Source organism: Cannabis sativa, chromosome 5 (genome assembly GCF_029168945.1).
Source record: "Cannabis sativa cultivar Pink pepper isolate KNU-18-1 chromosome 5, ASM2916894v1, whole genome shotgun sequence".
Taxonomy (NCBI): Eukaryota; Viridiplantae; Streptophyta; class Magnoliopsida; order Rosales; family Cannabaceae; genus Cannabis; species Cannabis sativa.
The window spans coordinates 27,635,960-27,652,905 of record NC_083605.1 but is presented as its reverse complement, the minus strand read 5'-3'; the positions used below and the strand labels follow the sequence as shown (position 1 = coordinate 27,652,905).

The 16,946-nt window shown below is 33.4% G+C and overlaps 1 protein-coding gene across 6 annotated transcripts; it reads left to right on the top strand.

Annotated features, from left to right (window-relative positions):
* Window positions 1-882: 882 nt before the first annotated feature.
* Window positions 883-9,258, top strand: LOC115715924 (E3 ubiquitin-protein ligase BRE1-like 1). 6 transcript variants are annotated; one of them, XM_030644601.2, is made up of 20 exons: window positions 904-1,146; window positions 1,231-1,421; window positions 2,113-2,274; window positions 2,407-2,491; window positions 2,995-3,222; window positions 3,314-3,475; window positions 4,043-4,236; window positions 4,327-4,410; window positions 4,507-4,626; window positions 4,725-4,911; window positions 4,995-5,155; window positions 5,226-5,297; window positions 5,633-5,709; window positions 5,841-6,035; window positions 6,485-6,557; window positions 6,648-6,734; window positions 7,301-7,438; window positions 7,847-8,049; window positions 8,125-8,290; window positions 8,633-9,258. In XM_030644601.2, the coding sequence occupies exons 2-20, from the start codon at window positions 1,311-1,313 to the stop codon at window positions 8,762-8,764; spliced, it is 2,637 nt and encodes an 878-aa protein (XP_030500461.1). In that variant the 5' UTR covers window positions 904-1,146; window positions 1,231-1,310; the 3' UTR covers window positions 8,765-9,258. The 6 variants fall into 6 exon arrangements, with proteins under 6 accessions (XP_060971552.1, XP_030500461.1, XP_060971554.1 ...); XM_061115571.1 differs by having other exon boundaries at window positions 904-1,151; XM_061115569.1 differs by having other exon boundaries at window positions 883-1,421.
* The last annotated feature ends 7,688 nt before the right edge of the window (window positions 9,259-16,946 follow it).

Genomic DNA, 16,946 nt, shown 5'->3' with positions numbered 1-16,946 from the left:
GACATGAATAGATCACCATGCATGTAATTTTCATACCACATTATCATAATTGATTTATGTCATTTGACTATGTTGATGTATGTGACCATTGATGGGTTTAGTTGTGATTGATGCAACGAAAATCGCTTTGATCCTATGTTGATATAGTTAATGGACGAGATTGCACATGCCTATGGTTATGATGACAAAGTTATGAGCTCAATAAGGTTAACACATTTATATGTATACATATGTGACCCAGTGGGAGATTGTTAGAATTTATTGGGGTCACAATTGTATATATAAAATGTGTGTTGGGTCATCAAATAAATAAGTCAAATTTATGTGGTCTATTTTGGAATAAAGTTTATGACTTAAGGGCATGATTGTTATGATTTTAATATGTGGATACCAATTAGACAATTTCTATATTGATGAGGGGCCAAATAGAAATAGTCAAAAATATTGCCAACAGGTTTGTCTGTTGGTAATATAACTGGTAATGGTCCCCATTTGCATCGTATCTTTTCACTCTTGTATCCCCATCACCAAGAGCAAAAGTTTACAGAGAAAGGTTTTGATGCAAATTGGAAGATCATACCAATCAAAGGTTATTACAAAATCGATTCTATGGACTCCGGTACGCTTCCGCTACTCTCTAATTTATTGTTTGATTCTCATGAATTAATTAGGGCTAAATACAGAATTTACATTATTCTAACAAAATTAAGTCAACTTATCTTCAAAGCTGACCAATCAAACGGTAGCATTCACCCATTTTTGTTCCCCCTTGGGTGATACTAGTAGTAAATGATTACACACCTTAAGATTCCTCGAACAGAAAAACACACCGTCTTTCTTAATACCCAAAATACCCTTATAACCTTCCCCAAATTCCATGCGCAAAAATAAAAAACAAATATAACAAAATATCAAATAATAATTACCAACTTGTTTTTCTTTTTCCTTCTCCTCCTCACAGCGACCAAGCGGCATCAGTTAGATGAAGATGACTGCGATTTTCATAGAATCTCTAATCACTAGGAGAGAGTGCCAGCTTTGATTTAGGGTTTCTGAATTTGCTCCTGAAGCACACTAGCAATAACTAGTCGCTTTCGGATTTTTGAGTCGGGAGTTTTCAACGATTTGATTGATTCCGTTTCTAGGGTTTGGTACTTTGGTCACTCAATCAGGGTTTTTCATTTTTTTTGTCTGTGCATATATTGGAATTGATTGGTTTAGGGTTTTCAGTTTGGGAGGAGCGGAGAAAGCTTGGGGGTGGTACGGGTGATGTGAGAGGAAGCTGGTTTGGGTCGGTTTCTAGGGTTTTAATGGGGAGTACCGGTGAGGCTGACCGGAAACGGCGCCACGTTAACCCCATATCCCCTACGGCTGCTAGTGCCAAGAAGCAACACTTCTTGCCCATTTCCGAGGACAAAAAGGTGAGGTTTTTGCACTCGTAGGATGTAGGTTCTCCATTATTTTATTCTGTAATGAACGATTGAGTATTTCTGAGTTTACGGTATGTTTTGCTATTTGGCATATTGGAGTCCGTACATGTTAAATGTCGTATAGCGATTTTTTTTCTTTGTAAAAAACCCTTCCTAAAGGGTTTTGATTACAGTTCTCAATTCTTTTTCGTTTTCTCTTTTGATTTTACATCTGCGTTTTGGTTGAAAATATTAATAGCTTTGGTCAATTGCGTTGATATTGAGATAGGTGCTCTTACTTTTGGTTTTCATCTTGTACATAATGGAATTAGTATCTCATTTTTCTCGTTCGAATTACTAGCCTTCAGATCCTAGGAGTAGGTTTTGTAGTCTCTATTAAACAAGAACACGTATTCGGAGAACTACGTTGTCTCATTTTGCACGCCCCTGCCAGTGATTTCGTTAGTAACACTTAATCAAGAGGTAATTAGGCCATAATTTTCTCATACGTTTTAAGCTAGGAGAAAACATCGTAGTAGCTTTGGTCAATTGCCGAAAATATTATTCTACATTTTTTTCTTGAACTTAGATCCCTGCCAAACCCTACCAGACCTGGAAACTATAGCATTATTCTGTATTTGACCACTTGTACTTTTTTAATTGTTGTATTTGTAAGTTGTAACTTCTCTTTCTTCTGTTATAGCTTGATATTGCCGTTCTTCAGTATCAAAATCAAAAGTTAATACAGAAGTTAGAGGCACAGAAGATTGAATATTTGTCTCTTGAGAATAAGTTCTCCCAACTCGAGGAGAAACACCAGCCATATGATTCAGCATTACAAGTGGTCAATAGGTCTTGGGAAGAGGTAAGACTCTTGTTTGTTGCTATCTTCCTGCCGTCCATTTCTCTTGTGTAACTTCATGTTTTTTTCCTCTTTCCTATGTATACAGTATCGTGTAATGCTTGATGGGGTGTTTATTCTATGTTTTTACAATAGCTTGCTCGTGACTTGGAATCATGTTCGATTCATACAAGAGAAACAAGCTGCAAGCAAGATGTTGGTTGCATGTCCATTGTTGAGGGTGAGGACATGTTTAAAAGTTCATCTAATTTGGGTAGTGGGGGTTTGTTGAATGATTTAAGTTTAGTTATCACCATATAATGTCATAATATAAAGTGTTAAATTTTTCTACAATAGAAAGTAATGTTTTTTGTTCAAATGGTAGGGACAGATGTGTGAGTAAAATAATGATTGCATCAGTTGGTATTGTTTCTCAGTCTCCTTTAAATGTATTCTTGACCAGGACCTCTTCTGTTTTGTCAGCTTACCATGTTATTTGTTTTTTTTTTTCTTTTTCTTTTTCTCTAAGATAATTATTGGTTTTTCTGCTGTCAATCATTGGATCTATTTTATTAACATAAGGATACTTCTACATCTATTGTCATTCAAGTCGTAGTAATTTAGTATATTCTAGTGACAAGTTTAATTACTTCACACATATGAGGGCTCTATGGCCATGTTTGCAAACTCAAAGAGACATCATGAAAATAGTGTTTGAAGTGTTAAGTTTATACTGTATTGCAGATGAATCTGAATCTACTTTCCATGAGGCTTTTCTTAGTCGTCTTACGGAAACTGGTGCAACAGAAAGTTCGTCATTATGTGACCTTCCTAAACAGGCGGAAGGTGATCATCAGAGAGCCTTTGAACAGACTAAGAACATCTTATGTAATCTAGTTGCTGCTGTTGACAATATGTGGTATCTAAAAGATGGAATACATGCTTTTGTCTTGAAAAAACTTTCAGAAAATGGTAAGAGATGCGTGGGTTACTTTTATACGATACTTCGAGCACTGGTCTTTAGAGTTATCTCAGTTTTGGTGGATCTTGCTCTATTTTCTAGGATCTTGCAGGCAAAAGACACCAAGTGAATTAGATAGAGAAGTCAAGGACTTGAGGTTGGCATTTACTGAACTGTTTGTGAAGCATAAATCACTTTCATCAAAACTGCAGAGTCATCGAGATATTGATGCAAAGAATAAAGCTGAGCTTAGAATTTTAAGAGGTAATTCCCCTCTTTCTTATTTGGATAAACCATGAAAACTGATATACTGTAAATATTCCATAAATATAAATTAACAAGGATTTTCCCCCCTAATAAATTGGTGTTTAGTATTTTTTGGTACCAATCTTGTCAGTAAAATGAAAATTAAAAAAAAATTGGGGCAGCACCCACTCACATTGGTTGCTCAATCGGCAAGAAGCAATTTGGTTTTGTGACTTGGTCTAAAAATGAAGTGCCAGATTAGTATATATTATGTTTTTCTTTTTAATGTTGCATCCTTCATGTAGTCTTAATACATTATAACTTTTGTATGATCAAAATTTATAGTAGTTTAGAGAATCTTGTGGTCACTTGATAAGTTGATGTAACTGAAGTTTGAAACAAAAAGTAATGTTAATTGAACATTGTTGCATTTTAAATTTCTTCATAAATGGATACAATGGAATAAGTTGAAGGGATGGTTTTATTTTGCCGAAATATGGAGAATTTTTGTTTGGCCGTTTATGGTTTTCATTGCCTTGGAGGAAACTTAATGCCAAGTGCTGTTCTCGTATTGGTTTTATGAAGGGGAGTTGCAAATCAGAGTTGCTGAACTAGAAGAGAGTAATTGCAAACTAGCAATTCTCAAAGCTCGGAGAGATGCTGCAAAAGGGGCAGGCTTTCCTGTCTTAAATTTAGGGAGCAAGCATGTTAGTAGTGACAAAGTCAGGGATAAAGTAAAAGATATACAAGATATGGAGATTGCTCTTAAAGAATTAATGGTAGGATATTTACCTTTCTTTCAATCACTCATCTTAATAAACTAATCTTATCTAGATGGTAATCCATGCTAACTGATTTGAGCTTTGCAGGATCAAGCTTCTTGTCGGCTTGAAGAAATAAAAGGTCTTCATGAAGAGAGAATACTTATATTGCAGCAGTTATATAATTTGCAGGTCACTTTAATGTATAACTAGTCTTTTGTGTATATACTGTTTTTTTACTTTAAAATAGCATTTTCGCTAATACTAACTCTTCTTGCAAATGGACAGAGCAAATTGAAGAATGTAGCATGTATTTCCTCTTCCCAAGCCTATCTCTTAGTGAGAGATCAAATTAAAAAATCAAAATCTGAAGTTATACAATATCAGGCTTCGTATGAGAAACTTCAGGTTGTAACTGGTCGGTAGTTTATTTATGCCTGTATCTACCGTTCTTTGATAAGATGTCATTGTGATGCTAACAATAATGTTGTCATTGGAGATTGTAGGCTGAGAAGGATAATCTTGTCTTAAAAGAAAGAGAACTCAGTGTCAAAAGTGATGTCATTGATGTCCTTCGAAGATCTGCCGCAATTGAGAATTCAAAAATTTCTGATCTTAGGATAGAAATACAGAAGCAGAACGATGAGAGAAAGATAATTGAAACAAAGGTGGAAGATGCTTCAAGAGAACCTGGTTAGACAAAACCTGAAGCTTTTGCTTATTGTGAGCTCATGGCTCTCTTTAATCTTCTGATGGAATAATTATTATGGTTTCAGGAAGAAAAGAGATAATTGCAGAATTTAAAGCCTTGGTGTCTTCATTTCCTATGGAAATGGAAAACATGCAAGGCCAACTGCGTAAACATAAAGAGACTGCTTCAGATGTCCATTCTTTGAGGGCTGATGTTCAATCTCTTTCTAGCATTCTTGACAGGAAGGTGAGCATTTTTTCATGTGGTGAAATTATTGGATGTTATTATTGGGCTTGTGCTGACTTTGGTGCATCAGGTGAAAGAGTGTGAAACTCTATTTGCTCGATCCACAGGTCAGGCTGCTGAGATACAGAAATTGCAAACTGTGGTACGTTTTATGCTTTCGGAATTGTATCTTAGATGTTAATTAGGTGGAGACTAGCCATTTCTATTAATCTTTGGTTAATTGTATAACATGTCATGTCACATTAAATTGTCCTTCTAAGTTCTAATTATTTACAGCAGAATAACAGCTTCTATGTTTTTATATTTATTGATTCTTTTTCAGTTGGACAAGAAAACTGCTAATTCCATTTTGTTCTTTAAACTTTACAAGGATTTTATAAAGTTAACTTCGATTGATTGATCATTAGTGGAAATCTGGAGATACATTTGTTTTTGCCTTCTTGCTTATTATTGTTATTATTTTTGTTTCACTTATAGGTTCATGACTTGAAAGAGAGCACCTATGAGTTAAAGCTGTTTCTGGAAATGTTTAGACGTGAATCCTCTGATTCGAGGTGAGAATGTTTTTACATTATTTGCTTTGCTTCTTTACATAATGTTTATTAATAAACTATGCTATATGAGACTAGCTTTTTTGGTTATGTTTGATTGCACACCATTTATGTTCTGTGTCATGTCTCTGCAGGGACATTCTTGGAGCTAGGGATTTGGAATACAAGGCGTGGGCTTGTGTTCAAAGCTTAAAGTCTTCTCTAGACGAGCACAAGTTGGAATTACGAGTTAAAACTGCAAATGAAGCTGAGGCCATATCTCAGCAAAATTTAGCTGCTGCGGAAGCTGAGATTGCAGATATGAGACAGAAGTTGGAAGCTTCCAAAAGGTTTCTTTCTTTTTTTCCTCTTCAGGCAAGAGAGGGAGAATGCAATTTCAATATGAAATTTTGACCTGTTATTTTATTTCATCCTGTTTGAAGGATATTAGTCCCTAATATATGTCGTCATTGTGGATACTGTTCTGTATCTAGCATGAGACTAGTCATACATGATGTAAAGTACTGAGAGAAAAAACAGTGTAAAACCAGAAAATAGGCAGAAAATAGACCTTAATGTTATGGTTTAAATAGTACAAGATTTATATACCAAATAATATCTAATTAACTCTAATATGTACACCTAGGATTAAGATGAAATACAACTATATTAAATATTAGTATCATGTGGGTGTGCTTTGGTTTTGACAATTCAACTGCTTTTATGGTTTTCATGATCTTATGTTTATGACAGGACTTTCTTTAGTAGAGCTTCATAGTTTGTTTTATTGCTATGTCAGGAATATGTTGGAACTCGCTAATGTATTGAAATCCAAAAATGAAGAGAATGAGGCTTACTTGTCTGAAATTGAGGTTTGTGTCATGTTGGTTTCTGTGGATTGGGATCTCACCCTTGTACAGTGATGAAGTTGTTCCAACATTGGAGTTTTTTCTTTTGTTCAGACTATTGGACAAGCATATGATGATATGCAGACTCAAAACCAACATCTATTACAGCAAATCACTGAAAGAGATGATTATAACATAAAGGTTAATGCCTTTTCTATCAACTGTTTTAATTAATGTTGAATTGTCAATGCTGTCTTTTTATTTTTCCTCTTTTTGTTTTTTGTTTTTTAGTGGTATTTGTTATTGACTTAGATAATTCAATAAACCTTTGCTATTTGTAGTGATTTTTAGTTGGACAAGAACAAATACACAATCTCCTATATTTTTCTTCCTTAAACTGTATTTCTTTTTATAATTACTTTGGTGAACTTTTTAGTTTCATTATATAGTATGAACCAGGCTGGCATACCTCTGTTCTCGTTCTCATTAATATAATTGAAGCTCGGTTCAAAGGATTCTCTGTTATTTTTCTTTCCTTTTTTTTTAGTATTTTGATGCATCTGTTTGGGTTATGATATGTATCACATGCTACATTTCTTATTGTTTTCTGGCACAAGTAATGACATTTCACTTTGTATGCTGGTTTTGTGTAAAACTACTAAACCTGTTTTTGTTTTTCACTCGATGCAAGTGTACATTTGAGGAGGGAGATTGTTATTTTGTAAACTACTGTTTATTTAATAGATGTTTCCCCCCCTCCATTTCAGCTTGTTTTGGAGGGTCTGAGGGCAAGCCAACTGCAGGATGAGTTATTGATGGAAAAAAGAACATTGGAGAGGGAGATTCAACAAGCTAATTCATCTTTAAATTTTTATGACATGAAAGCTGCAAGAGTTGAAGATCAGGTATCTCTCATCTTCAAATTAAGTCTTAAACATTTACATAATTTTGGTAGAGTAGAAAAAGTGAGGAAAGAAGAATTTGGAGAGAAAGTGGAGAGAATAAGAAACAGTGTTTGGTTGCAAAGAAAAATGGGTGGAAGAGAAAATTGAGAGGGAAAAAAAGGTGGGTCCCACCAATATCGTTCTCTCCTAAATTGGAGAGAAAAGTGAAGAGAAATGTTGTATAATATGCATTTAAAGTAAAGTTACATATTTATCCTTATATTTAATTCAAAATAATAGATGTAAAATTATACAATTGTAATTTCACTTTTATCTCTATTTTCTTTCCTCACATACCAAATAGCATAAGAGACACATTTTCCTTTTTCATGTCCATTTTCTATCCCTCATTATTTTCTTGCTATGCAGTTGAAGGTTTGCTCAGATCAGATTCAGAAGCTATTAGGAGACAAGTTCCAAAGTTCTGTGATGTTGGACAGTACCCAAAAGAAATTACAAGATCTTAAAAGATCATCAGAACAAACCTGTAGATCACTAGATGAATCACAATCTAAGATTTATAAAAGTCGAGTGGCTTTGTTGGACCTACAAATAGAACTAGAGAAAGAAAGGTACATATGTGCTGTGCTCATTCCAATATGATCTATTCTGTCTTTCGTACTTGGGCTAATCTATTGCTTCATTAGGTTTGAAAAGAGAAGACTTGAGGAAGAGCTGGAAGTTTTGAGGAGAAAGGCCTCAAGACTAAGAGCGCAGACAGAAGGTTCCTCAATTATTGAAAAGCTTCAACAGGAACTAGGTGAATATCGGGAGATACTAAAGTGCAGCATCTGCCTTGATAGGACAAAACAGGTATATTTAATTTAGATAGATGAACTTCTTACTGATCTATGTTCCACTTTTACTTTTATTATTATTATGACCAATTTTTGGGTTTGATTCTGAGCTAGTGAGTTATCGGAATCAAGATTTCTAGTTTTATAATTAATGCTCAGAACAATTTTTTCTTTTGTCTTGTATTGCTTCTGCCTCTGGCACAGTTTTTAAATTAAGATCACAATTTTGGCTTGACAAAAGCCACAAAAATTATATTGTCTTGTTGAGAGTTGGAATATTTCTCAGTTATTACAGCAGTTGCATTCAGGTTTTTATTTTTTTGATCTTTTATTAACATTTGTATATAACTCTGTCCAGGTTGTAATTACGAAATGCTATCATTTATTCTGCAACCCTTGCGTGCAACATATCATTGAAACTCGACACCGCAAGTGTCCAACATGTTCCACTTCATTTGGTCCTAATGATGTGAAATCTGTGTACATCTGAGAGGCAACCGAGAAGAAGTTTGTTTGTTGCATGTGATACCAGAGACCAACTTCTCAATGAGCCAGCATCATATCATACGCCTTTAGCTGCATTGATCCCAGAGACTTGACCGATGAGTGAGGACAGGTTCATATGTATTGTAGTGATGTGTAGAGGAAATATAAGTTGCCTGATTGGTCCTTTTTGCTTTCCTCATCCCTTGTCACCGGTGCAGGTCTTTAGATTTGTTGGCACTGGTTCTAGGTTGTTGATTTTACCAATTTCTTATTGTAATTATAGTTTTTCTTTCTTTTTTTCTCCCCCGGTAACTGCTTCGAGCAACTGGAATCTCTAATCTATGATTTGCAGATTGATTGGATTCCATCCAATGGCTAATCAGAGTAGCTGGATGCTGCGCGTCGTCATAAGTGAATTGAATCTGGTAATGAATGATAATGGTAATGGTAAGCCTAAAGTTGTCATAATGTGAATGAATGTCAGTAGCTTATTTTTAATTTCCTCTTCTGAGCAGCTATTACATGAAGCTAACATTTATGCAATTTCTTGATCACCACTAATTTAGACCTTTGAATGTAACCTTTAAAAGGGAAAAAGAAAAACATCAACTATGTTTGGTAGAGGGATAGAGAAAGTTGAGATGAAGAAAATGTTTAAGGAAAGGAAAGTATTTTCCATTGACGAGCTAATAAAAAATACAATAAAGTTGTAAATTTAGTGTATGTAGTGGGAAATTTACATAGTATATTAATTTTTGCCATTTTTTTACAAAAATATTGTCAAGTGGTATTTTTTATTTTTTTTACTGTGTGTTTTTTTATAAGTTCCATATTACAGTATACTATGTTAAGATTTCACTAGTGCTTTATAGTTGTTCTACTGTTGTTTTGAGTTGTTCTGTTCTGTGTTCTACTGGTGTTTTATAAAAATACAGTATTTTTGAAACTATTTCTGTGTAACAGTATTTTTGTAAAAGTTAATTCAAATTCTAGTATTTTTTGTAAGTTTTCCTATATTTTTTTAGCACTGTGCTGGACCGGCAGTTTGAACTTTGAAGGTTACTGCTAGCTGAGCCTTCTGAATATTTATGTTAGACTTGCACTGGGCTAAGCAGAAATCATTTCTTCTTATGGTCATGTTCCTTTGAGACCGAAATTAAGCAATTAGCATGGTAAATTATTTGATGGCTGGTAGGTGCAGGTTTTATTTTACTAATTCTGGCACAAATTTAGAGGGAAATTATAAGAAATGTGTGATGGAATAAGTACAAAGAAATAAATTTTAAATGACAATTTTGTATGTTATTTATGTACAATTATTTTATTTATTTTTGATTATTAAAATAAGTGTACCCTGGAAATTTTAAAAATGTAGCAGTATCCCAGTTGAGAAACCTTGCACTTTTGTATCTAAAGGAGGGAGCTTCCATGGTACTACACAGTTGAGTTTTTAAATGGTTTTGTCGTCTGCTCCAACCTTTAGCTGCCACTGTATGCATATTCCTCCTTCCTTTGTCATGTTTTAAGTTTTTGTCTTATATTTGGTTTAGGTTATTGTTGGTAATAATAGATTTATTTTAGGTTCATTGTTAGTTCTTAATTAGTACTATTATAATTGATGTAAGTATAAACTTTCAGATTTGTTGTTTTATGCTCTATTTTGTGTGTAATTTATAGTTGGAATCATAAGTGACTAGTTTATAACATATGATTGACAATAAAAATGAAAAATTGTATCAAAGTGGATGAAAGAGAATATGCCTTTATTTTTGTTTCTTGTCTATGTGAAATTCTGCTTACCATATTTGGATATATAAACCCCTAAGCTGGCATTACAGTGAAATTCTACATGTTTGGAATCTCCTTGCGTGAGCATCAATACTACAGCCTTTGTAAGTAATACTAAAAAATGCATATCCCTAAATTTGAATTTGCTGCAATTATGGAAGCATCAATTTGTTGGGGGGAGTCGCAAGTTTGAACCACACGATGTTGTGTGCTAAGGGGAGTTAGGAAAAACATGTGCAGGAGATCTTAAGTCTAGATGTTTGATTATGCAATTACTTACGAATCAATATAATTTCATAATTAATTAAAAGAAGATATGCTTAAATATACACAAATTATAATATTAATTTTTAATAGGGTTATTTAGGGTAAATACCATTTTGGATCCTGTGTTTTACAAAAGTTACAGATTGGACCCTTTGTTTTATTAAATGACAAAATGGACCCTGTATTTTTTAAAATAGTAAAAATAGGACCCTGAGCTTAATTTTTGACAACTTTTTTTTTTAATACAACCAACTTGAAGACAATGCTTAATATGAACAGATACAAAAAATGTAAACAGTTTTGTCGTAGCACTTTTAGATCGGATTATAATTAAACTTTATTTTGACAAAAAATCAATTCAGGGTCCTATTTGTACTATTTTAGAAAATACAGGGTCCATTTTGTCATTTAACAAAACACAGGGTCCAATTGGTAACTTTTGTAAAACAAAGGGTCCAAAATAGTATTTACCCGGTTATTTATAGTGAAACTCTCCTATATTTTGATTTTTTTTTAAATAAAAATAGAACTTTATTAACCATTAAAATCTAATACGGAATACGGCAAATTCCTTTATATTTTAATTAATACAATTAATTAATTTTTTTTTTATATTTTTTGCGGTAAATTTTTTTATTTTTTTTAAAAATAAATTTAAAGTGTTAGCTTTATATTACATTTAAATACTAACTGGATTATTAACGTATTAACTTTGAAATTTCTTTCATGTATGTACGAATGTATACAATGGTCATACAATTGATATTAAAAGTTATATTTGATTGATGTCTCAAATTTATAAAAAACTGTAAATTTAAGAGAGTTAAGTGTATAAAAATTAAAACATAAAGTCAATTACACTTTTTTATATGATGACACCGGAATATTTTTATTTTTTAACCCTTTCTAAATATGCCAAGAATTGTCTTAAGAATGAAAAATGCATTCTTCTAATTACTGTGAAGAAATTACAAAAAGGAAAATAAAAGAGAGATTTTGGTTTCTTAGAGAAAAGCATGAGAGTTTTTTCGTATCTAACCTTGTTATTTTTCTCTTTACTGATAACATCTTTTCACAGGAAAAATGGTAATTAAAATTAACTTCTAATTACTATATATTTATATATTTAAAAACCAAATGCTGCAATTTCATTCAAGACCAGCCTAAACAACAGAAGTAACAACAGTTGGAGCATTCTCTCTGAAAACAAACAATCAACATAAAAAGTGAAACTTTAGCAATATTAGGAACAACACCATTCATAGACCGCTTAACAAAACACTCATTAAGCCAAAAGCCTCTTACAGTTCTTAATAAGCAAATCAAAAATAAAATTGATAATAAAATTATTCCGCACAGTTTGGACCACCACTAAGCATTTTATTTTTAAATTCACCTCTGCCACCCCTTGCCTTTCACCTATCTTAGAACCTCTTTGTGTCTGAGAGCTTCTGTAATATCCGACAGCACCACACTGGGACAACACCAGCAACGAGCTTTCCTCAACCTTCCTTGACAATCTTTGATCACACCTGCAAAACCAAACTGAGCTTCTTGTTGAAAAATTGCTGCATGAATGTTGATCTTGAATCTAGTAGTAACAATTTTAGACCATAGGTTAGCCCATTACCACTAACCCTGTTAGGGTTTTATGTCCTGAAAAGCCTGTAAAGACATTTTGATTATAAATCTAAGTTGAACAATTTGATATATGTTTGAATGTTAAATTATTTAGTAATATTTATATATAATATTAGAAAATTCCTTATAAATATGAGATTGTGACTTGTATTGTATGGATATTTAAGATCACGAGGTATGAATAAAATAGTAAACAACATATTCAATTTATGGAATCTTTAATCAACAGTTGCTATTATGGTTTAGTGATCTCCGTTACTCTGTGCAAGCAATCTTAATTTGGATCGTAAATGTAGATGATAATCTCGGTAGGACTGAACATTTTTTTTGGGTTTGACCCCGCCCGTACTCGACCTGACCCGTAGAACTTGACTCTGTGGAAAAACCCGTTCCCTGTAGGCGGGTCAACTCCAACCTAAATAGAATGTGAGAGTCATGTTGAATTTTTATGAAGCAAGCTTCGACTTCCGCAAAGGAACGCTAAAGTTGCTTAAAAGTTCAAGCAATAAAGATAATCTTTTTGTTTCGGGAAGGAGGGTTGAAGACGTATTTTACCCCCAGTGATCTTCCTTGCATGAAAAACGATGTTCATGCAAGAGTCATGTTGAATTTTTATGAAGCAAGCTTCGACTTCCGTGAAGGAAGGCTGAAGTTGCATAAAAATTTAAGTAATGACTTCGCTCAAAAAGATCAAAAGGAGAAAGAACCACAGAGAGTAAGACAGACTTCAAGCAGTCCTTCCATTTCGAGAAGGAGGGTTGAAGACGTATCGTACCCCATTGATCTTTCTTGCATGAAAAACGATGTGCATGCGAGAGTCATATTGAATTTTTATGAAGCAAGCTTTGGCTTCCGCGAAGGAAGGCTAAAGTTGCATAAAAATTTAAGCAATGGCTTTTCTCAAAAAGATCAAAAGGGGAAAACAACACAGAGAGTAAGACAAACTTCAACCAGTCCTTCCATTTCGGGAAGGAGGGTTGAAGACGTATCGTACCCCCAGTGATCTTTCTTGCATGAAAAACAACATGCATGTGAGAGTCATGTTGAAATTTTGTGAAGCAAGCTTTGGCTTCCACGAAGGAAGACTAAAGTTGCTTAAAAATTCAAGCGATGAATTTTCTTGAAAAGATCAAAAGGAGAAAGCACCACGGGGAGTAAGATAGACTTCAAGCATTCCTTCCATTCTGGAAAGGAGGGTTGAAGACATGCCATACCTCCAGTGATCTTTCTGTTGGATATTTATTTTACCAGGATCTTAGATTTACTCACAAGTATGTTGTTTAAACACCCTAAATATGAACTTTCTAAAACGATAAATTAAACACATATAAAGTTAAGAAAACCTTACATTGATGCAGCGGAATTAATGTTTCCTTCCACTCAGATCTCTAACCCTCGTATCCTTTCTGTAGCAGAGTATAATCAAGATCTGAGCCCGAATGTCCTTCTTCTTCAAGTTTGATCCTTCACAGTCTTCCAATCTATGATTGAGTTACTGCTTGCTGTGTGTGGGCACTTACTCTTTCACTAGGGTCGAAATTGATGAAGGAGAAAAGAGGAGAGAGGGTTTCGGCCAGGTATAGAAAGTGGGGAAGGCTCAGTTTTTCTGAAGAGAAAAATTTCTATCAGAAAGGCTTGTGAAAACTTGTGTTTTGACTGAGCCATCACTTTCTATTTATAGGCAACTACTAGGTTTAGGTTAGGAATTATTTGGCATTAAAATAATGAAAATATTAATTTGAAATCCCACAATAAGTGGCTGGCCATGGTGTTATAATGGGCCTCACTTGATTTTGCAGTTTTATCAAATTTTATCTCTATTTTCTCAAAAACGCCAATTTTCCAATTCTAACCTTTTAAATGCCAAAACTAATTATTTAATAACTAAAATAGATTATTAAAATAATATTGTCATTTAATTTAATTATTAATTAGACATATAAAGTATATTAATAAATAAATAAACCTAGAAACTCTTTTCTTTACAGTTTCACCCCTGCTTAGTGAAAATTCATAAAATTAGACATAGTCTAACTTTAGAATTATAATTGATCAATCACGAATCAATTAATGAGTCTTACAAGCAGAATTTTCTCAACTAGAATGGGGACCATGGATCTATATGCTGAGCTTCCAATAAGTGAACCAAATTTACCAAGTAAATTCCTACTTATTAATTCTTCATTGAATCCACTCTTAGAACTTAGAATTGCACTCTCAGACTTATATAGAGCATATTGTATGTTCCACGATATCAATATGCTATCTCATTTAACCATTGTTATAATCTTATTATCCTCTATATAGATGATCTACATCGAGATGAGATTTCTTTACCGTTCTCACCCCTCAATGTATTTTGCCCCTTAAAACACCTAGCTACCTGTAAATGGTGTTTAGGGATCTAATAATTAGTCAGTTAAACAAGAGCTCATCCATTTACTTCTATTTGCTAAGCTCGAAGGGAATCATCACTTGACTTCTATACACCAGTAGAAGCTATAGATTCCATATTTATGTTCAGCAATCGCACTCAATCATACTATCATGTTCCCAAAATATACGTATCACCCTGACCCAAAAGTAGGCTTAACTAATAAATCAAAGAACATGAATAGCACTCCTGAGTTGAGCCTAAGCATATCAGGATTTAGATTCTTTTAATCTTAAGATCAACTACTGATATTGACTTGGAAAGATATGTGTAACGGTAAGTTTGTAATATCTTAACTTAGTTGCAATATCGGTCCAGTCCAATGTATACTCCATACATTCGAAACTAGTATACTTTACTAATGTCCTGGAAAGAACATAACACTTACTCCAAGTGTAAGTATACATCATCGCTGATTATCACATTAGTGTAAACCCAATAACACTGATGAACCAGGGACCAAGTCTTTTGATTCATATGAACACAATCACATTCCACTGTGTTGACGATACTGCAATTGTGAATAAACATATGATCTGGATTTAACTGATTCTGTGTGTAAATGTAATAAACATATTTAAACCATTAGCATGTAAAATCATGCAAACATCAATCACTTCAAATTTCTTATATTGATAACTAATCAGATTGTAAAGAGTTTTATTTAGGGCATAAAACCCAACAAACTCCCACTTGCACTAATATAAAACAAACTGTGCAAATAGGTCAATCTGATGTCTTGATCTTCAGATCAAGTGTAGTATATTTGAATCCACCCAAACTTCTGGAAACTAGTTCATAAATACACTTATGAAACATCCTTTACTATATGCTTTACTCATCAAGGGATACTGAAATCTTTACTGTTTTAAAAGTACATCTGAATTAACAGAAGACATATCTCTCATATTTTAAAATATGTAATTGAGATAATACAGTGTAGACTTTTCTTCAGTGATATAACTTTCTTGGATTTCGAATACACAAAGTTATAATTCTTCTCTGGTAGAGCTTGAATTATTATTCAATAATTCCTTTACCCCCAAAGTAAGCACCATCTTATAGAAATCGAAATTAGATGGTGATATACAAGAAAAACTGATACACAGTTCCTTAATATCTAACTGTTGGGTTTTATGCCCTAAATAAAACTCTGTTTCAATGTAATCCAGATTATTCAATATCAATAAAGTAACAGAAGTAATTTTTCATTCATTTGTGTATGTTTTTGTTCACTTAATCAATTATGTTTTGATTTATAAATTCATCCAAACCCCTTTTTACATACTTGATCACGTTTATTGTGTTGTCAACACAGTGGAAAGTAAACATGACTATGTGAATAAAGTATTCCTAGATTTATCAAAACACTGGGTTTTACTGATATGACAATCTACAACAGAGTTTACTTGCATTTGGAGAAATGTTATGTTCTTTCCAGAACATAGGTTAAAGTAAAGCTCAGGTTGGATACATGGAGTATGCATTGGAATGGACCGATATTGAACTTTGAATTAGATTTTTGAAACTTACCGTAAATATCTATTCAATTCAATATCATAAGTTGATCCTAGATCACATGATCGAAATCCTGATATGGTTAGGCTCAATTTCAAGAGTATTATTCGTGTTCTTTGATTTGTTAGTTAAGCCTAATCTTTAGTCTGGGCAATACATACATTTTGGGAACACGGTAGTGCGATTGAGTGGGAGCGCTAACATAAATATGGAATCTATAGCTTCTATCTGGCGAATAGTAAGCAAAGGGTGATTTCCTTCGAGCTTAACCAAACGAGATAAATGATTGAGTACTCATTTCACTTAGTTGAAATATCATTTATACAGGGTTAAGTGTTTTAAGGATAAAATACATTGTAGGGTGTTACGGTAATTTAGTCCCTTTACAGTGTAAATCATCCATATAGAGGATCATTGATCACATTAGGATTATAACAATGGATAACTAATGATGTGTCTATATGGTGGAACATATAGAGCATTCTATATACTGAGAGTGCAATTCTGAGTTCTATGTGTGGATTCAACGAAGAATTAA